Raw genomic sequence first — 22,569 nt, forward strand, 5'->3', positions numbered from 1 at the left:
CAACTTAAATATTTAATTTCATCCGGATTTTCCAACACTTTTCTGACCTAATCATATGCTTTTATGATTTCTATCGAGCTTGAAAAACATTTTACTTCAAAAAGTAATACCCAATCTTGCATATTATTATGGATGGACAATGCCAGGCAATCAGGATGTTGCAACAAGTGGCCCCCTCTAATCCTAAGAATGTACATATGCATTTATGCCTGGATGGTTGGATATATGCAGAGTAATGTTGAGGGGATAGTACGTGTGGCGCAGAGCTGTCGTCGTCGTCGTGGTCGTCGTCGTTTTCTGCTGTTTTATGTTGTATGGAGGTGTGTACCAACATTTTTTCGTGTTTCTCTTAAAAGGCCGACCCCCAAACCCCTGTCTCGATTCGATGCGATCCAAACTCTATTTTTAAAGTGATGTTTAGACTTTTTGCCCCACATCCATCCATGCTATTTTCATGCAGATGAGCTAATACTGCTATATCGTCGTCAGATACTATTAGTAGTGGTGGAGCATCTCTGCCGGCCTCTTGCCCTTCCGTGTTTCAAGAATTTCAGCAGTGCCGGGTTCGTCAGCCTCTTCTCGATCACTTTCTTCTTCACAAATAATCCCCCCCAAAATTTCCCCCATTCGAAGCAGCACTATTCTCATAAATAATTTTGTTTATGTATAATTGTTCTGTTTCTATTTTCCCTGCAGTCCACGCATCACGCAGAACTAAGTTATCTTCGTCTACTTCTAAAGGAGGTTCTGCAGTTTTATTAAAGCTTTTTCAAGCCAACCCAATATCCACGCTGCTGACAGCAAGATACGACGATAATCCAAAAAGAACGACAACGCATACTACTTAAAATCATCTTATTAGTGCCCTCGTCACAAGGGGCACATCTTTTTCCCTTGCTTTCCCCTCTCCACAGAAAAAAAATTTCACTCTCTTCTTGTGTCATCTTCATCAGGATGCTGTATAAAAAATGTCATGAATTTGTGTTGGTGAATTGTTTTATAAAAGTGTCGCAGTGAATGAGTGAGTGAGCCTGTGACTCCATTTTTCATCAACTGTGTTTCTGTGACCAATGTCCAGTGATATGCACAAATAGTGTAATTTCTTGTCAAACAAAAAGTCTCCCATGTTTTTATTACTTCTTGGATTCACTTAGGATTAGTGTCTGTTCAGGTTAGATTCACAATTCTCTTATTATTTTGTATTTATGTATGTACTTGTGGTGAAAGTGGGCTCTGGGTTTATCAAGCATTTGTGATGCAGTAACATTGGTTTGCGGTGGAAAGCGACCTGTCTGAGGCTGAAAAAGCCATGGACTTCTTGAATTTCAATTTAACTTTTAAATTCTTCTAATCATAAGATAACTAGATTGAACTTGGAAATCCGTATAGGTCATTACCTGAAATTTTTGTACATCTTGATAAAGCATATTCAAAATTATTAATGAGATACACGCACACACCATGGCAAATATGTACTATGGTCTTTAATGCATATTAACCAATAATTCTTCTTGTATGAGTACACACCAGGTATGCAACCACCTGAATTTTATACAAGTTGTCATTGCATACGCCCGGAATTAATTTACTATATACACATCATTACAAGAAAAATAGTAGGGATAGTAATTTGCTTTACATTTTTAATTAAATTAGATGCATGGGCACATAAGTTATATGATATAACTTAAAATTAGGACATATGACTTAATTTGTAAGTAGTTACAAGTGAAATGTAATATGTCGACGTATACTTACAAGTCAAGTCAAGTTATTTATACACATGTCCATGGTTGCATCATGTATCTAAGTTATTTCTAATGACGAATGACGCTATATCGACATACGTATTATGAAGCCCATCTGAAGATTCATTAACATATCTATTAGTTTTGATATTATAAACCAAGTGGAAACATTGACATGCTCTATAAATTGGTATAAGATAGCATTTTTAATCAAAGCAAAACATATTATTGTATGCACGTATATATGCAGGGATACATGAAAATGTTGTATTTTGAATGTTTCTTGTTTTATGTACCTTCTTGTTCAACTTGGGCAGTAAAAAATTCACTTCAAATGTGATAACATAGTAAAAACTCCTTTAGGTTAGGTGGGTTTTAAACTGTTGGTTAGTTCACATATGTATTTACAAGAACTCGTTCGTTTCATAATAATTCGGTTGCGCTGACGGATTGATTTGAACTAATTTGGTCTCTCTCGTGCTTCGTGTTAGCCACCTACACACTTAACCGAGCCGAGATTTCCAGATTTGTAGAATTATTTTAGTGATTTCTCAACATCAAGCCTAGTCAACAGACTAAACCAATAAAGTGACGGAATGCGGGGACGCACCACTCCGTTCTTTATGCAAACGAGACGAGGAAGTGCAAAAACAAAACATGATCCACGTAACAATAACAAATGATCGTCTCGAAACGAGTTGAAGCTAAATAGAGAGTGTCAAATGAAGAACCTTTTTTCTTAAACTGTTGTATGCACTTAATAATTTTGCTCACTTTCTGATTACATTTCGACAACTTTGATTTGTGACAGTCAAATAGAATTTAGTAACATTATTTTCATGCATGTTTTAACAATTCGAATGCAACGAAGACATACCTTGGGGGATGAGAATTTTTGCTTGAACCCTTGCAAGAATTTTTTTTAGAAATTTCGTACAATCGGTCTTCTAAAAGGAATTGTTCCTGTTTAGAGTTCAAAAATTGAACAAATCCAAGTCCAAATTGTCCAAAGTAAATGTACGTAAACTTTATATTTACTTAGAGCTAATAATAAACGGTAGACGACGCTTTATTATGACGTTATAACGCCGTTATGGTCATACGTAATGCGTATGCATTTTATTACACGCTATAAAACAATAAGGCTACATTATAAATTATTGCTCGGGCATAATTCTAACTCTAGGTTTAATGTACAAGAGCAATGATCACCCATCAACGTATTTTCATATTTGGACATATCGCTTTATTACGTTATATGCAGCATGATTATTATTGGTCACTCAATTATCTGAATTAAGAAATTCGGTAAAGTACTCATTGCGTTTTTGGGTATAAAATTGCTAAGCAAATATGAGCATGCGAAACTCCAACATGATACCGTCGTACACATGTCATGATAATCTTGCACTGAAATTGCGCGGGTTGCAGATCACCATTTTTCGAGTAGGGTTTCTCCAACGTTCCAACGATCTAAAGCCGACGCGATAACAACATACCAACCAAGAGGTTTCTCATATTGTAGCCTCTCTCGATTTTACGGGCGATGGCGTTAAAAAAGACTATGCTGCCTGGTAAAGCCGAGTAAGGCGACGTGTGATGTGTGTACCAATGTTATTTTTAACTCGTTCATTCCATCCGGGTATTTTCGCTGGCAAAAATTCTTCTCTTGTCAAGTTTGTAAACCCACTAACCCAGAGCTGCTCCAGACCATGCTTATCCTATCACTCATGCATCCATGCAGTGCCGTACGCACTTGCAATGACTGATAATTCATCCAAGTGGTGGTCTGATATCACACAACGGCAGCCTACTGTAGCCCTTGAATTTTTTTGCATGCAAGTTTTTCTTATGTAATAAACAGACGGTTACACTTATCTGCCCGTCAACTCTGTACATTATTAAGTCAAACTTGCATTTCGACTTCTTTTTTTTGGAAACGGCTAAACAATTCGATGTCATAAGAATGTAAAAATTACATAATACCCAAGCTTCCAGAGTACTACATATTTAGCATGAAATATTAATAGGTTACGTACAAGTCAAATGAAAAGACTTTGGGACTTTTTGAGGAAGGGAAACTCCGATATGCATGAATCAGAGACTTAAATGAATGGATTTCTCAAAAAATTAACTGTGTTATCTTTATCTCTCTTGCAGTGTGCTCAAAGGGGATCGGAGGAGGGAGGTTGAGGTGTGAGTGGTCTGGTGGTCAGTAGTGGGGACGCTGTAGGGCGGGGTTTGAGGAAATGGCCGAGTCGGTTCCAGCCTTCACTCAAAAACCCCAACTGCGCCAAGAGGATGATGGGAACCGACTCATCTTCGAGTGTCAACTCGTGGGGGCACCCCAACCGGACATCACCTGGTTCCGTGGGGAAACCGAGTTGAGCGCAGATAAGCGCACTGTGTTCAAGACCTCGAAGATCGCGACCAACAAGTTCCTTGTTGTCTTAGAGCTGGACAATGTGGTCGAATCGGATGCGGGACTTTATCGCGTCAAAGCCAAGAATAAGCTTGGCGAAGTTTTTGCATCAATTAACCTTAATTTTAGCCGTAAGTGATTTTTTTATTATTATTCATTTTTATCCTGTTTCTCCAATCAATTTGACTCGTAATTAGGGATTCGGGACTTCACTTCCGAATAGGGAGGGGTTGTACTTAGAAATAAAATTACTAGTTTGCTATGAAACTGAAAAATATAAGTACGTATAAGTTCTTCAAGGGAGAAAATATTTGAGACATTCTACATGACTTTAGTCTTTTTCTGGACATAGATCAGAACATTATTCAGAACTTTTTGTCATATTCGTAAATACATTATTTCAAAATATCATTGTCCTGTATAACTATTGCAACTTGCAATTTGCAAGTGACTTAGTCAGCTAGGTATACATATCATTATCTCATCCATAGAACTAGAAGGTTTCGTCTTACCAATGTTTTACTTTTATTTTCAGCCGTTGACGAGCCCAAAGAAAAGTAAGTTTTATGCAAAAGTGTTACACGGTATATTTATTGCGATATTGACGCATCAAAATGCCGCATCAACTACCATTTTCAAGCTTATATACGTAATACTAAGAAAGCAATTGCATGTGCAACCATATACATACATATAACCGAGACTAGGCGCAATGTGGTTTGGTTGGGTTGTTTATTGTTTTTATTATAATGTTGCCAAAGCATTTCTCTATGCAAGGATGGCATCAATGGCATGTGGGGAGCAGATTGTGTTTCTCAATGAAATTTTGCACACAGATACCGAATTGTTTCTGCAGGGTGTGCATATGGATACATTGCTCGGCACTCTCGTCGAATATGTAAACTATTTAGCTCCGCTAATATTTCAAATTCAGTCGTCAGCATGGAGGAATATGAAGAATCTGTGAATCTGCTATTTTTTATATTTTCAATACCTACACTACTGCTTTTAATATAACATATTGAAAAAATTCTACAAGTAAATCTGTATATTTCCCTAACATATTTTTAGCAAGATTTTTCCCCGCTACGTACAAATATACACGGCATGCAGTGGAATCACTGCTTGGGGTTTTTTTAGCATCAAATTCCACCCAGCGCTGACCCTCAAAAATCCTGATAAGATGATCTGTTGAGATTTAACTGTGCGAATAGTACCATCTCCTTTTTGATGTAATCTTTCCAATGGTTATAACGATTTTGATTATTTTTTATGATTTTGAGGGTTTGACAGGCATCTGTGAATTTGGCAACCAGCGTGTTGCTGTGTGTGCTTCTGAAGACGTTTCTCCGAAAGGAACGGATGATTTAATGAGAATGAAGACGAAGCTATGAAGAAGAAGTTGGCATGAGGAAAAATGAAATTGCAATGCAGAAGTAGAGCATTGGAAAAGTTCATAATCTTTAAACTCCTCTTTGAACATGCAGACTACGGGAGGAAAGCTGTCCCATATTATCATGTTGCGGGTCGGCATGTGGGAATGAATTCATCATTTATTTCGTGTCATGTGCCAAAAGTGTCAACAGTCATTTTTATAAACAATCAAAAACTCTAAACAAGTTTATGCTCGTATGAAGTAGCCACGTACATAGGCAGCGTCAGTCAAGTCATAATATTCCTTTTTACACAAGTACTCCTCCACAATTAAGAAGAGTACTGCTATAAAATCTCGCAAATGAGATTTTTGCGTAAAAAAAGATATACACGGGGTAATCTATCTCACCAAACAGACAACCACAGATGAGATTCGGTTCAACTTTCTCCTGTCGTTCTCAATATGACATGTGTCCCAAGTCCCATTAATAATAATTTAAGTTTCATCTTAAAGTTTTTGATACCAGATTCATCCCCATCAATGGAATCATGTGTACATATATTACAGGAAATTTGATTATATATATGTATATCTTTACTTAATACACTTAATAATTCACTTAATAATACAATTTACAGGTTTTTTTGTTAACACATTGTGCATGTTAATTCTTTAATTCACTTCCCTATACGCGCATGTGCGTGATGCCACACACCAGATCTGGTAAGATTATCGATAATCTTAAACTTATGCAAAAGTTCTTCCTCCGTTAGTTGGACACACATGTGTACACCATGCAAAAAAATTCTTACTTCACATATGAATGAAAAAAGGATAAGTTTGTAATAAAAAATGGTTTGTAAAATCGGAATCAAGCATATTTAGTTGGAAGTAAAATGGAGTGAAAAGTGGGTGGAGCATTGAACCTCCTCCACTACCGACCGATATACATTCGTAATTTAGTTGAAGTTGACGATGCGGAATGTGGCGGAGGAATGGGATTGTGAATTTGGGTGGGTGGTTGTGATTAGTTAGCGTTGAACTTCCAAATGTACGTATAGTCGTGAGATAACAACATCGCCAATGTCACTTCCGCTGCTGCTCCCACAAACCTGTGCCAATATTGTAATCCCTGCTTGGAAAGAAATATTCGAAATCCTTTGGTCTGACTCATGCAATAACATCACGTGCTTTGCGTGGTATGTCACTGAGAAACATCCTACGAAGCACCGGAAGCACGATTATTATTCACACATGGTGCTTTCTCCATATATTTTTATTATGTATGCAATATGTAGTTAATAACAGTAATATTCTGTATATTATAACTTTAATGGCATGCTAATAGATTATTCCCGCATAATTATCGTCATTGCTTTCACTTTCACTTTCACTTAAGAGAGATGCGATTAAATTAGAAAGAAACCACCCTTTATTAAAAAGTTTGTATGCTTTGTTTGATCTGCTTCATTGCGTAATACAATCGATTAATTTTGATAACTTCAATATATTTTCAGGCAAATTGACGGGGTGGCTCCTAGTTTTGCTCAGAAACCAGTGATTCGTCAAGAAGACGATGGTCGTAGATTACTTTTTGAATGTAAAATAAAGGCAGACCCCAAACCATCAGTTGTGTGGTTTCATGATGGAACACTTGTGGAAAAAAGCAGTAGGCATCGGGTAATTGTTTTATTATTATTATTAATCAGATCTACTCATTAGTATTTATTCCGTAAATAATAAGTTGTATAATAGTACCCACTTTGAAATATTGCATTTTTATATTTTAGTTAATACTAGAAAAAGATGGAGACAAATACGTGGCAGCATTGGAAATCAAAAATGTGGCAGTGGAGGACGCTGGGAAGTACAAAGTCACAGCAAAAAACGAACTGGGCGAAAGTAATGCCACCATCAGTTTAAACTTTGACAGTAAGTGCAACAAATTCACTCTGTTATTAGATATTTATTTTACTTTCTTACATATTTATTATACTCGCAAAGTGTTAGTATAAGCATTACTCACCTTTTTTGAGGAATAGAAAAGTAAGCTAACAATGTCCAAATAATAATTTTTTTACAATTACACTTACATTTTGATTATCGGACTATTTCCCGCCGTTATGTTATTGCAACATCATATTTATAGAAAAATACAATACAACACCAATTTTGCATCATTGCATTCTTGATTTGCGTACCGGTCCAGTAAGCCGACCGTCATTATGCACATGAAAACAAAAGCAGTTTATTATATGTCTGTCCTTGTCCTGCTCAACCATAATCATGTCATGCACACATAGCGGTGTACATTTTTATAATTCGTAATAATACATTCTGTAGCTACAGTACTGTAGATGGATTTTAAGTTTTAGTAGCCGTTTTGTTTACTTGCTAAACAGTAAAACCACACTTTCAACTAATTCAAGCACTAATTGGGAACGGAGAAAATTAAATTGTAGCGCTTTTGTAGTAAATAGTGTAATTTTATTTCTCACAACTAAGGATTTGTGCACATTTTCAACTTTCGACAACTTTGAGTTTTAATTAATTCTTACTCTGGAGAGGAAGAAAATCGACTTTGATTCAACACAAATCGAACCATTGATATGTATAATTGGTTCAATAAATTTTGCGTTTTTTTGCATAAAGTTATTGGTAAATGGTCAAGCTAAATTAGATATTTAACTGTTTTGAGAAATGATGCTATTACTAACCCTTCGGATCGTAGGTTCCTTCCTCAATTTAGGGGACTCGGAAGGGAGCAAACCTGTCAAGCCCAGTTTCACCGAGCGTCCCGTCATTCGTCAAGAAGACTCCGGTTCAGTATTCTTCGAAGTTCGTCTTGCCTGCGAACCGGAGGCTGTGATAACATGGTGAGAATTTCTGCCATCAAGATTGTGATTCATATATTCTATAAGAAAACCTTTGCAAAAACAAATATTTACGATTCGCTGTACAGGTATCACAAAGGCAAAAAAGTGTCCGGAAGTCGATTCAAGTCTACAATTATTCGCGAGTCGAGCACCAGCGTTTATTACTTGTCTCGACTGGAGATTGTTAATTGTGAATCTGTTGACGAAGGAGAATATAAAGCTGTCGCCAAAAATGCTCATGGAGAAGCCAATGCCATTGTCAATCTAAATTTTGAAGGAGGGGGCAAGTTCAAGTACGTTTCACTAATTGTTTCATCATTAGTCGTCTTCCTATCAGTTCAATTACAAATATTGCAAGATACCTACCCAAGTATTTTAACGTAATGTATCATGTGCAGGATTCCTGAGGGGAAGGCCCCTCGTTTTCCAAAGAAGCCCACAATCCAACAAAAGGGAGATTTGCTTGTGATGGAGTGCATATTAGAGGCTCAACCTCTGCCGGAGATAAAATGGTTCCAAGGCACGAAAGAGGTCAACCTCACGGAAAGAATAAAAATGACCAAGAAAGATTTAGGGAAAGATTCGTACCTTCTTAATCTCGAAATATCAAGCCCAACTATTGCGGATGGAGGAAACTGGCGCTGTAACGCTGTAAATGCCTTTGGTGAAAGCAACGCAAATATCTCTCTCAATTTCCAAGGTATCCGCCCTCCCTCACACCACACAAAAAAAACGCCACACCCTCACCCACCGCCAACAGGCTCTCCTCCCAACACCATGTCCTTCGTCCATTTAGTTAGACAATCACTAATTATACTAAAGTTGTTACATCACATTAATTAATATTAACATGTTGTATACACTGTTGTATAGTTAAACTCGTCCGTCCAAGCGTGTGATTGATCAAAAATGTCATTGTCACAAACTTGTTAATAAAAAAACTCAACCGTTAACCATATAATACGATGACCTCCGATTAACTAATGGTCTTGCTTGCGTTGTTACATATAACTTTCCTGTTTAATGAATGTTATTTCCCAGTGTTCTAAACTATGTACAGGACGAGACATACATATGTATATTGTGAGAAGGAGTGAGTTTAAGATATATGAGAGATAAGGGCATGCAATCCTTGGCTTAAATAATTAATCAATCAACGCTAAATCCACGTGATCTATTAAGGAATGAACAACCATGAATTATTTCAAAATTATTTATTATATGCCGAGTCCATGAATTTTGTATTATTGATTGCAAGCGCATCGCTGGCTCATGCTGTGTGCATCTCAAATTTGTGGAATTGTCAGTATTGATTGATTATCAATTAAAAATTGATAATCCAACAAAAAATAAGACACTTACGGCGGGAAAGAGTTCAATCGCGCTTGTATAGTTTAATTAACCCGTGTCAGATTGATTAAATATATATGTGTGTTTTATTCTGGAAATGTAATCACCTAACGTTTTACTTGACCCGATTATGGTACAAAATATGAGTTCTTGTTTTCATAAAGGTGGCGATGAAGGAGGAATCGCACCAACATTTATTGAGAAACCTAAAATCACCCCCAACTCGACCGGTACGATAATCACGATGAGATGCCGGTGTAAGGCGAATCCTACGCCCACCGTGAGTTGGTTTAGAGGCACAACGATAGTTAAAGAGTCCTCCAAAATCAGTATGAGAACCGTGGAGGTAGAAGCGGACGTCTATGATCTCATTTTGGAGATTAAGGTATTTGCATAAATTGAATTTTACGCAAATAATAGTGCCTTATGCAAATGGAGTCATTGTTTGTGTGTGAGCGTAGGAACCAGGCGGTCAGGATGGTGGAACTTATCGGTGCCATGTACAAAATGTTCACGGTGAATCTAATGCCAATCTAAACCTAAATATCGAAGCCGAACCTGAACCCGAAGGGCTGGCACCCACATTCGACGGGAAACCGAAAATAGTGTCAGAGAAAGGTGGAAAGCTCATTGTTATGGAATGCCGGGTGAAAGCGGACCCCAGACCAACATTCATTTGGACGTGTGAAGGTCAAGAAGTTAAATCATCTTCCAAATTTTCCATTTCAATTAAGGAAGAAAGTGGAATTTACATAATACGACTAGAAATCAGCGTAAGTTGTTTGTCAGATACATACGTTGATGATTCTGAGAAAAAGTCTCTGATGAATATTAATGATTTAATTGTCTCAGGATCCACAACCCGAGGACAGTGGGTTGTATAAATGTAATATTCAGAACGAATTTGGAGAAATTAATGCCAATTTGACGTTAAACATTGAAAGTGAGTAACCTTGAAATGACGCACTATGAAATGACATATAATCCAACTGATCCGATCCTCTGAATTTTCATAGTTGCACCCGTGATAAAACTGCAACCCCGAGTTGTACGGGTAGAGAAGACGAAGGTGGTCATAATTGAGACCCATGTCCGATGCGCTGCTCCCCCAGAAGTGCAGTGGTTCAAAGACCAAACAAAGATGAAGGAGGACAGCAGAAAGTCTGTAAATATTCAGCAAGTCTCAAAGGTACGTAAGATTATCTTGAATTATACCACAAAGAGTGGAAAACTTTCCTGATAACACAATAAAATTGCATTTTAGGGCGAATACAAAATCCAACTCGAAATTTCCCAAGCTACCAAAGAAGACAAAGGAGTTTACAAATACGTGGCTAAAAACGAAAAGGGTGAAACGACCTCTCAGACGGTGGAAGTTTCAGAAATCCCTGAAGAAGAGAAACCCAAAGATAAAAAGGCAAAGGGAGAGGCTCCAAAGTTCTCTCAAGGACTCAAATCTAGCGTAAGTAGTTGTCTTGCATGCAAATAATTTTTACTGTGAAAAGATCCCCACACAAAAATATAATTCGAAATACAACTTTACTTAAATTATTACAGACCGTGGAAGAAGGCAAGAGTGCCGAGTTTTACTGTGAACTTTCCAGTGTTGACAAGAAGGCCACAGTGACCTGGACAAAGTATGCACACATTAATTTCATTTAGAAACTTAGTAACTTGGTTCTTTTCTTTACCAATTTTATCCTTCTTGCTAGAAATACGACAATCATCAAAGAAACCAAGGACGTGAAAATCACGTTTGATGGCAAAATCGCCAAACTAGTCATCACATCCTGCACCAAGGAATTGACTGGGACCTATAAAATTGTGGTTAAAAACGAATTTGGGTCCAACGAATCTGAAGCTACGTTGACTGTTCAAGGTTCGAAAGAATAACTTGTGCTCACCTATTCACTTGTCATATATTGTCGAATTTAGTCATGAAAATAATTTGCCTGGCTCTAAATCTAATCTAATTTTGGTTTAAATTTAATTATAGAGAAAAAGAAAGTGGAGGAGAAGAAGGAGGAGAAAAAAGAAGAAAAGAAAGTCGAGGAGAAAAAGGTCGAAGAAAAGAAAGTCGAGGAGAAAAAAGTCGAAGAAAAAAAGGTAGCAGAGAAAAAGGTGGAAGAAAAGAAGGTCGAAGAGAAAAAGGTGGAGGAAAAGAAAGTCGAGGAGAAAAAAGTCGAAGAAAAAAAGGTAGCAGAGAAAAAGGTGGAAGAAAAGAAGGTCGAAGAGAAAAAGGTGGCGGAAAAGAAAGTGGAGGAGAAAAAGGTTGAAGAAAAGAAGGTCGAAGAGAAAAAAGTAGAAGAGAAAAAGGTCGCAGAGAAGAAAGTCGAGGAGAAAAAGGTTGCCGAGAAAAAGGTGGAGGAAAAAAAGGTAAGGAATGACTACTTTATTTTAATTATTTTCGATAGCATATTCTAATTAAGCTCGTCATTATATTATCTATACAACTTTGCACCATTCTAATTACGTCAATTATTTCTGCCGTTGAAAGTATGGACTTTATCGTATTTGGCTTTTGCTGGTGTAGCGTGAGATTTCACAGTTTGGTTTGCGTGTGTGAAATTTTAGCCCAAAGACGAAGAGCCCCAAGTCGAACCCAAGAAGAAACCAGAAGAGCCTCCGTCGCAGGTTTGTTTATTTTCTCATCTCGTTTTGCCTCCAACCGTCATTCCAGTCTGTTATGTTACTGGTTGACACACGTTAGTATTATTGTTATTATTATTGTTTCCTTTTGAAACTGCCTTTGATTTTGTAATGATTTTTTAAAATAACAACTAGTCTAGTTTATAAACCTAAGTACACAAAGCTCGTAACATTCTTGTAGAAGAAAGATGAACTAAAACCAAAGGAAAAGACTCCAGCTCCAAAACCCAAGGAAGAAGAAGAGCCTAAAAAGACCGTCTCTAAACCCAAGGAAGAAGAAGAGCCCAAAAAGACAATTTCAAACCCCAAGGAAGAAGAAGAGGCTAAAAAGACAGTTTCAAAACCCAAGGAAGAAGAGGAAGTTAAGAAAACGGCCGCAAAACCGAAAGAGGTTGACGAGCCTAAAAAGATAGCCCAGCAGAAACCAAAGCAGGAGGAAGAGGAGCCCAAAAAGAAAGAGGTTGAGGCCAAAAAGCCTGAACCTGCAAAGGTAACATTTTGTGTTGTGCGAAACGGTCATTTTTTGTGACTTCAACTCTTAGATGATGATGAGTAGTATGTAACTAAAAAACGGTTTCCCTTGTTTGCATTTTGTTTCACTAAATCCACCTCTCTCTCAGAAGAAAGAGGAAGGTGCAAAAGCCAAAGTAGTGGAAGAGCCCAAGAAGCCAGAACCCAAGGTAAACATTTTGTTGCTGTTATTGCCGTCGTTCCGAGTGAGAGATATACTAAACAGGTGTATACGTATTATCTGATGCACATCACGCCTTACATGACAGATCATAAATATATTTCAAAACATTTGAGTAGGATTTAGAAAAACAGGAGCAATCCAGATTTACAAGAGTAGTCGTGCGGTTTGATTTTATTATCAATCACAATGATTGCATAGAGCGTGCAAAAATTATAAAGATGAAAGGATGATGATGGGGTGATCAGATATATATTATTACGGATGTCTTGATTCTCGCTTGATTAGGTTGGAGAATTGGGTGATTTTGAGTAAACTCAGCAAAGAGAGAGAGAGAGAGAGAGATAGAGAGAGCAATTGAGTGAGTTAGTAAAGTGGCTGCTGAAATATTTTTAGATCTCGAACATTCCTGTTGCACTGCATTTCCTTACCGCATACACACCTCCTCCTCCGTTCGGGAGTCTCGAAATAAAAATAGAGGAACCCACCATCCCATCTTCTCTACCATAAACTCTTTAACGATAAGATATTCGTCGAGCAGGGAGGATAACGCATCAAATGCCGGAGAAAGAGAACGTGCATGTGTATGTATGTATGAGCTGGCTACAAAATACATTAAAAAGTAAACTTACTTACAACCAACCGATTAGCAAAAAAGTAGTGGCAGCAGTATGTAGCAGCAGCAGTAATAGTACATGTTATAATATTATCATGTGCTTGTCTTAGTATCCACTCCACTATTTGTAAAAGAAAGACACAGAGTCTTCTTTTCAAAAGTTAGTCAAAGATCAAAAGATGCAAACGAGAAAATTTAAAGCACCACACATTTTAAATCATGATAGTTTAGTGTACAATTCAGAAAAGTATGCATTTTAGCAAGTCGACTCGCAAATCTTATCTTTCTACTCTTTCTTCCGAGAAACTCAAGACAAAACATCTGAGCAGGACTCCTATTGTCACGTCATGTCAATATTCATGTACCAGTTTTAAACGGTTTTTAAGTGATGGAGGTCTTCGTCATTCCATTTTTTGACAAAGTGATTACATAATGCATAATAGACCAAAGGTGTGTGGGAGTAGATACCAGTTTAGTCTGGGTAATGGTTTAATTGCATCATCGTACTTGCATTTCAATTAATATTAACAGGAAATCAATAATCAATGCAGTGTAACTTAATCGTATGCATATAAATGCATGCATTGTAAATTGCTGGTAAGAAATAATTAGTCGCTACCACCTGAAACAATATTGCGCAATGTCGAAAATATGTATGTATGCATCATCAGGATGGTGCAATGCAAAGTGTCAACTGAGAGTAATGATTTTAGAGTAGATGTATAGTGGTAGTAAAGAGTTTAGTCAACAGTGTGGTGGTGGTGGTGGTGGGAATGAAACAAAATTAGCAAGTTGCGAGCAAATTTGGGCTAAAAATAGAGCTTTAAGTTGTAAGAGATTTGCTTAAGAAGGCCCTTATGAGCTATTTTAGAGACAATCTACATACAATTCCACTACCACAGAGAGTAGTACAACGACGAGTACAATGTATGAGTTCATTTCATCCAAGTGATGTGAACCTGTCTTAACGGCTAAACTCATCGTCAGGTTTAGAAACTTGAAGTGGATTCAGGTTTGACATCTTACTGATCTTTATACACTACTTCAGCATTTCCAGTGGAGAGCGATGATGATATGATGATGGTCCATTTGCTTGACGGAACTTGGCCATGCCCTCTTGACAAATGCTAACACAAATAATTCAGTGTAGTATGACATATGCAATCCATTTCTCTCTCTCTCTCACTCTCTCTCGTCATGATTTCATAAAAGAATTTCTTGTACATATATGTGAAACTAAATGGATTTTATTTCTTTGTGTCTCCGTCTTCGGATGATAAACAATATGGCAAATTACTGAATATTTGCACTCACTTGATGCCATGCATACTAGGAAGATAATCTTAAATATATGAATTTACCTTTTGTCTCTCGTTTGCCTTGTCTTGAGTTGATACTCATTCGCCTACAATTTATGATTTTAAGCCAAAAGAGCCCGAGCCCGAAAAAGTGGAAGAGAAAGAACCAGCCGCCAAGAGAAAGGCCAGTAAACCTGAAATCAAAGAACCTGAAGTGCCCAAAGCTAAAGCAACTAAAGAAAAGGCTGATGCTAAACAGGCTAGCGAGGTAAATTGAGACTGGATAATGAGACCACCATACATGCATACTTACATACGTACACAGTACCGATACACGTATGCATGTATTGGACTTGTCATATTTTGCTTGTCGTTTGTGCATTTACGCATGTCCATCTGTCCTGTTATCAGATCCAGTTTAAAACCCCTGAGCAGCTAGCAGAGGAGGCCAAGGCACAAAAAGAAGAAAAACCCAAGGAGAAAGTAGATTTGAGCATAAAGGTAAGGTTTTAAGACTAATCCATCGCTACGAGTTTTGTGGGACTTGAACTATGCAGCAATGATGTGTGTGTGGATGCACGCATTTTATACCCTGACCTTTCATGATACATAAATCAACAAATTTTTATTAAGATGAGACCATTGGATAAGGTTTGCGTCGATTTTTTGTTTGATGAAATGAAATTTTTAAGAACTGCATTGTGCAATCCCTCGTTACTGCTTGTCCCATGTCCCTCGATTTTGCGTTAATGTGAATTGATAGTTGCCAGAGTTGAGAGAGGCGACCGAGTCTGAGGATTCTCCTGAAATTGATGAGGACGACAGTGACGACAGTGTGATTGATCGACGGCGACGTGTTCCAGAGGTCAAAGTGGATCGACATTCACCCGTACACACACTTTACATTTTTTTAAAAAATATAAGTCAATCAATTGACAATCAATTTTTGATCTTCTTCTTTTTGTCGAATTTTTATATACTTTTATTTTCATTTTATTTTATTTTAAAATAATAATTTTTGCGAAAAATTGAGTTTTTAATAATTTTTAATTTTTAATAATCTGATACACTTATCTAGATTCAGGGTAACATCCAAGTTTAATGCAATTTTAACGTTTTAGCTGTTTTATTAAACTGGACTTTTTATATTTTTTGAAAATCAACATTTCACGACGTACATAAAAAGAAGTTTTAAATTATAAAAATTGTAATCATTGACATAAATTTTTACCTGCAATAATATAACAAATTTATACATACTTATATACATACTTACAATGGAACCTCTTTTCAAGCTATACCGGGATCGAGTAGCGAGTTATGCCAAAAAATCAAACTAAAAATCAGAAGTCACGTGACACTTCTCTTTCCGTTGAATGGCCCCTTTGAAGAAAAATATTGGCGGTTAAGTTCGATTTTTGAGCAAATTTTCTCTTGCTTTTTCCTCCACGGGGCAAAAACCAAGGCGCTCGTGTGAACTTTGACCTCTAATATTTTTCTTCAAAAGGGCCATTCAACGGAAAGATAAGCGTCATGTAACTCCTAATTTTTAGCTTGATTTTTTGACATAACTCGCTAATCGATCCCGGTGTAGCTTGAAAAAAGGTTCCATTGTTAGTAGCTGTCATAACTCTGTAACATGTTAATCAAAGGGTGCTGACAGGTCAACTAACTACTCCTCTAATTCGAATCCTTGTTGGAAGTAATGGTATTTCTTCAAGCAACATGCCGTGCATGCTACATTTTATTGAGTGACGTACATCTTGTGTTATTTTATTTACATTTTTATTCACTAAACTGCGATATTGATGAGCTCTGTTTCGGGCCAATCGTCTAACCAATTCAAGTCAAATTCAATTTAAATTCTGTGATTCTTCGACGAAGAATGTTCGTTGAAAAAATCCTAGTTATTTGACTTGTTCCTCATTTCGTATTACTTCTCATTTCAGAAACCAGAGGACAAAAAGACTGAGGAGAAGGTAACAATCTCATATATCTTGTTCCCTCATTTGTTAGTTTGTTTGTGTATGTATTCGTTCTTGTATGAACTTATATAGCCAGTCAATAATTGCATTCAGGAAACAAGCTGAACTTTTTTCAGCTTCTTTCAAATCATAGCATTGAAATAAATATGCATTATCGTCACGAGAGAGGGGAAATTAGTGGGTACACACAGACGTTGTAGCAGCATTTGTGTATTCTACGGATGGTTGGGAATTTGGGTCGGTTCTCCTTTCATCCACTTGTCTTTTCTCCTCTCTCTCTTACTTTTTATTCTCTTTTCTCGAGATTCATACTGCTGAGGAGACTAATAAATACTTGCGTATGTATAATAAACAGGAACTTGCTTAGGTGCATTCAAGTAACTTTACAGTATAAAGATGTCGTTACGACGATGGGTGTGTATCGTTAGCGTTAGTGTCTCGCAGAATGAGATTAAATACTTTTAATGCATTAATTTAACCAGTTTTATTTATTGGAGGAGACTGGCAAAGAGGTTATCGCTTGAGTAAGCACACCAGAAATAGATTGCTTGGTCGTATTTATTACTTGGATTTGACAATATAAATTGTTTAGGTCACTTTCACAAAGACATCATTGTCAAATACCACAATTAGTTGAATTGCTTCATGACATTTCTTTATTTTGCGTGCTTTTTTTATTGTTAGTCAGTGTTATGTAAATGTTTGTTGCTAAATGTAGTAAGAAATTGTACAAAATTGTAATAATCATTGTCCGGTTGATGGTGTGGTAGAATAAGCATTTCGTAGAATTTTATATTTAACAGTACACATCTTTTTATTATCAGACTTGTTGTTATTTCGTAATTATAATGATAGTTAGTCAGATTATCACTACATGTTTTCATTGATTAGAAAATTTACCTGCTGAATGTTTACGTGTGTAAACAAAAAAGAAAAACAACACGTTTAATACATAGTATTTCTACGACTGTTTGCTAAAATATATTGAGAAAAACCAGAAAGTTTTTTGCAGACACAGCACTGACAGGCAATCTTTGTCCTAAAGTTTTATGTGAACGCAGCTGTAGAGAGTGTTTCAAAATAATTACCTAATTATCGTCTGCGATGGAAAAGATATGGTTTCATTCGCATTAGACTTAATTAGTGGTAAGTAACGGAATCATTTTTCATGGTGCATTTCCAGGTTCAAATTAAATTAAAACAGGTTCATAAAATCATATGTGGAGCAAGGAGATCAAAAATAGCAGCGACCTTGGTGGTTACATTTTATTTTTCTGAAACTCGTGATGAGTGGAGTACATATGCATATGGAATGAGATTCATTCACCAAAAAGTGCAACATGCCGAATGAAGAATACGTACCCGATCCGATTCGCGTGTGGGAGAGTTTGTCTTGTTTCCTTGAAAAATATTTGGAAAATACCACATGAATACTACCACAGCCGAGTGCTTGGAGCTTACTGCAACGCTAACGATGTGAAACTCATAAAATAAGTATTCTCGCGTTGCTCAATCAATTTACATGGACGCATTACTGGCAGTTTAGCAGATTTGTGTGAAACCATTTATTGCAGATAATAAAACATTATTCGAGTCTATGTATTTTTTAAGGAAAGTGTTTGAACGAGTGAGCTAAACATGGGTCAAACCCGACAAGAATAGGCATTAATGCTCCACTGATAGGCGTTAGTTTAACTGGTGAATTTCCGTTCTTGTTGTCATTGATTGACAATTGGAAGCACGATTTCTTTTATCTTAGGGTTAAATAGTAGGAGTAATATTTATTTGAATAGTGCTACAGATTTGACAGATTTGATTGAATAGAATGTTCACACGAAAATAAGACAAGACTTGTTTTGGATCTTGTTGTTGTGCTGATCTCACTTCCGATCTCATGATCCGTTTGAGCGTTGTAGTGTGAATGTGTGAATCGGAAGGGATGATAGCAGTATTTCCCCGGTGAAGAAGAAGTTGGTGGAAAACAGGGCCGGTTAGTTGGTTAATTGTACTAGTGTTTTTTAAAAGAGTGGCTAGTGCCAAGTAAGTTCAGTAGGCTGTTTGTATGTACAATATATCTTGTGTCCTCCTCAGTCAAGAGACTCGTCTGGAACTCATTGCTTACCGTCTTCTTCTTCTCTAACCCAATGTGCTCAGCGATTTGAATGGTTTCATCTTAGCTAAGATAATCAACATTTTTTATTTTAAAATCTCAACTAACTCCGTGCCAGGAAGTTCCTTAATAGTTCTCTCTCTTGGAAGAAGAACAGACCCCCGAAAATCTTTCTCTAGATATATGTATGTATATGCCCTCTGTCTCTCCGGCTTTGGTCGGTCGTATTAATGGTTGGATATTTTCTTAACAAAAACTGACGTTGAGCAAGTAAACCGAAACGTACCACAATATTTCTAGTGTACCGTATCTTTGCGATATGTGGCTTATCTGGCACAGATGGAAATCTAATGCTCAATGTTAACTGTAAATGTTAAGCGATCGAGCTTCTCAGTTCTGCTCGGTTGGGATTGGAAGCAGTGCTTTCGTGGGACGTCTGCGTCTTTTGTTGTCTTTAGAATTAGGGAGAATAAGATACCTTCTTCTGGTGTTAGTCCTAATTGTCCGATTGTTGGGAGGCCATCTTTATCAGGAAAAGTTGCGTCTGCAGTGCTGTGGTTTGGGTGTGGTGAGGAAAACGTGCGGTAATCAAAGGCTTGTGGGTAGCAAAGTTCGCTGTTGTAGGCCCTGGTCAAAGACTAAAGGGAGGAGGAGGAGGGAAAAGTGGTGTTCTATGGTTGGTGGCGTGTCCGTCAGGGAATGTGCCCGCTTTTGCGGGACCCTTAACCCATTTTCACATCACAACAAAGTTACGCTATGGGCTGTGCTACCCCAGGAAAATGGTTCGATAGTAATGTAGTAAAGTAAAATGTGAAAGTGGTTTGACGCACATGCCACATCTTAAAAAGCATTGCTCAACTAGTGATTATTTAGTTTAGAAAAGTAATTCAGAAAATTAAGTGTCTTCGAAAAAAGGAATGAATGTGGTGTTCATTCTTGTTCATCGTTCTTCCGTTTTGTTTACACCTGGTCGTGTGGAAACTTCCTTGTTCATAAAAAATCAATATTAAAGATGCCTCTGGTATGTACCAACACGATCCAATTACATGTACCAAATCCGCGTCATTATTAAATCATGCTCCTATTTAGTTCAGTCTTTGTACATATATGAAAATCCCAAATTTGAATTATTTTCTTCTTTTGTTTCTATTTTTTACTTGTGAAAGTGAAGGTGAAAGAACTAATTGCTGTGGATAATTGATATACAAATAAATATAAAGTCAACTTCGATTTTCAACCACAATTTTCTTGTAGAAATTACCTGGAAAGTTTGATGCGGGGAAAAAAGAACCGCCTAAAATTTCCACTCCCGGAAATAAGGTATTTTAATTTGGTGATTGATATTCCTACAGAGTTTTCTTGCGTTTTTACTACCCTTTTTGTTTGCTTAAAATTATAGCCTTTAAATTACCTTTGTCCCTCTCATTTTATCTCTCCGAATTCATTAATTACAGGGGTCTATTATTTCATAAAACTCTCCAACTAATTGAACTGGCATACAAAATTAGTTTTCAGTTTACGTCCAACATGTACAGTTGTTCTAAAGTGAAAGCGTAATACATAACCAAACCTTATCTGATTGAAAGCCGAGGAGGTTTGACGAAATAAAAAATTCGAATGTCACGACCACATATAAAAATGGAACCATCAAATAAAGCAGAGAAGGAAATGCCACAAAGGAACAGTGGTTTTGATATTCCCCAATTATTCTCAACTATAAATCGAGATCACGATGCAATAAGGCTTGCAACGAAACCTCCACCTCCAAAAAGTGCTGGGCATAAGGTAATTTGGTGTAAGTGGAATGGCTACTGCGTATGCTTTCTAGTAAATGCACGCAAATCCTAAGTGTATTTATGTCAGGCTGGATAATTTCAATTGTTGGGATGACTGAGAAAAAATAATAACAATAATTTCTTTACTCGTGTCAGCGTACTCAAGTGTTTGAGCTAATTGCAAATTACTCCAAGTAAATAAGTAGGTAATTGTGTTAACTCACTTATTCGTTGATGGCCAAAGTATTGTGCTAATATTTACAGGGCAGTACGGATCAGTGACTTTGGTATTCCGTACTGAACGCTGTTTCATGCAAAAGTTTCATGCGAACAAGACAGCAGGCTGGCAACTAGCCAGCAATTATGGCACATCTACGTACATACATCATTATATATCTCAGATTTATAATTTAATTAATTGGGTTGTTAATTTTATATCGTATGTGATAAACGCATAATATTATTATCACTTAAAGTGACGAGGACGTGGTCAAAGATTTGGTTAAAATTTAGCCCAGTGTTATGTACTAGTAATTTTTCGATATATTTAGCTAAGACTTCCAGTTGTAAGTTCCATTTAGGAGACAACCAACACAATACTAATTTATATGTCGATTGATAACTTGAGCTTACAAATTTAAATGACTTAGATTAAGCATATATCTAGCTTGTTGTGGTTCTATGTATGTTTTATGTACGTTCTCCGATTTTTAGACTAGTAGACCCCTTCGCTATCTATGTAGGTGTGCTTAAAAACGCTTCCCATTTCATTTTCCGACCTTCGACTGTCCAAATTATTAATCAGCATGCTTTGTTTATATTGGCCTCTTATCTAACAACATTGTTCTTCAGTGCAACTCAACTTTTAATGACATCGATTGACGATGTTCGAAGATTAATGAATGTTATGTGTGCCACCTGCGTGTACAATTTCTCCAATAGTCATCCTCAGCCATCGTCCAACTTATTATGCATATATTTAAATACGACAACAGCAATGTATGAATGGCTATTAAATAATGGCATCTTTCAATTTTTGTATAATGTAGGACAGGGCAGAATGTTAAGAGCAAGGACAATCTGAATAAGTATGCATGTTCCTTGTCAATGTGGCTTTTTACAGATTGGCTTCATCTTACATACCACATTTTTAAATACTTTAAAATCTCCAATGTTGAAAAACGGTTGACAAATTTGTGAGATTTCTACAAATACAAGTTACCAAAAAGCTGAAGGCATGTTGTGACTTTGAATCATAAAGTAAAAATAGAGATGAGGAGTGATGTATTATGGACAATATCGAAACACAGTAGTGGTGCTTAAATTTGGCAAATGACATGGATTTTGAATGGATTTTCTTATTATTACAAACTGCCAATCTCCGATCAGGATCCGATGACTAATATATATGTAAACACATACCAAAATCTTAACTGTTTGTTCCCCACTTTTCTGGCAAAGGTAACTTGTTAAATCAGATTCGAATTGGCACCCGTTGTGCTGATTGAGCTCAAGTGAACAAAAATAAGTTCCCGTCATCTGTAACTGACAGACGACTTGTAACGTTTCAAATTATTCATTCATTCATAGCGTTCACAAAACATACATAGTTCCTATTTTCACCAGCATTGGATTTGATGCGAGTATGAAAATCCTCTCTGTACTGTGGGCTTA

The 22,569-nt window shown here is 36.8% G+C and overlaps 1 protein-coding gene across 16 annotated transcripts in view; it reads left to right on the plus strand.

Annotated features, from left to right (window-relative positions):
• Positions 1-473: 473 nt before the first annotated feature.
• The window catches only part of LOC110851398 (twitchin), a 68,708-nt gene continuing 46,612 nt past the window's right edge, over positions 474-22,569 (plus strand). For 4 of the 16 annotated variants that reach the window (XM_035852911.1, XM_035852912.1, XM_035852909.1 and 1 more), the window contains exons 1-25: positions 474-563; positions 697-1,171; positions 3,909-4,301; positions 4,706-4,727; positions 7,063-7,225; positions 7,336-7,477; positions 8,277-8,421; positions 8,508-8,714; positions 8,820-9,121; positions 9,936-10,156; positions 10,233-10,544; positions 10,624-10,714; positions 10,788-10,960; positions 11,036-11,233; positions 11,329-11,408; positions 11,484-11,650; positions 11,768-12,147; positions 12,346-12,405; positions 12,602-12,910; positions 13,041-13,100; positions 15,153-15,293; positions 15,437-15,526; positions 15,789-15,914; positions 16,975-17,004; positions 20,375-20,440. In XM_035852911.1, coding sequence (XP_035708804.1) covers positions 3,998-4,301; positions 4,706-4,727; positions 7,063-7,225; positions 7,336-7,477; positions 8,277-8,421; positions 8,508-8,714; positions 8,820-9,121; positions 9,936-10,156; positions 10,233-10,544; positions 10,624-10,714; positions 10,788-10,960; positions 11,036-11,233; positions 11,329-11,408; positions 11,484-11,650; positions 11,768-12,147; positions 12,346-12,405; positions 12,602-12,910; positions 13,041-13,100; positions 15,153-15,293; positions 15,437-15,526; positions 15,789-15,914; positions 16,975-17,004; positions 20,375-20,440 — 3,789 coding nt within the window. In that variant the 5' untranslated portion in view covers positions 474-563; positions 697-1,171; positions 3,909-3,997. Of the gene's footprint in view, positions 564-696; positions 1,172-3,908; positions 4,302-4,705; positions 4,728-7,062; positions 7,226-7,335; positions 7,478-8,276; positions 8,422-8,507; positions 8,715-8,819; positions 9,122-9,935; positions 10,157-10,232; positions 10,545-10,623; positions 10,715-10,787; positions 10,961-11,035; positions 11,234-11,328; positions 11,409-11,483; positions 11,651-11,767; positions 12,148-12,345; positions 12,406-12,601; positions 12,911-13,040; positions 13,101-15,152; positions 15,294-15,436; positions 15,527-15,788; positions 15,915-16,974; positions 17,005-19,545; positions 20,142-20,374; positions 20,441-22,569 lie in introns of those variants that run through there. The other 12 variants (XM_035852910.1, XM_035852924.1, XM_035852914.1 and 9 more) reach the window with 12 other exon arrangements.

The sequence above is a fragment of the Folsomia candida genome, unplaced genomic scaffold, assembly GCF_002217175.1.
Source record: "Folsomia candida strain VU population unplaced genomic scaffold, ASM221717v1 Fcan01_Sc006, whole genome shotgun sequence".
In the NCBI taxonomy this organism is placed as follows: domain Eukaryota; kingdom Metazoa; phylum Arthropoda; class Collembola; order Entomobryomorpha; family Isotomidae; genus Folsomia; species Folsomia candida.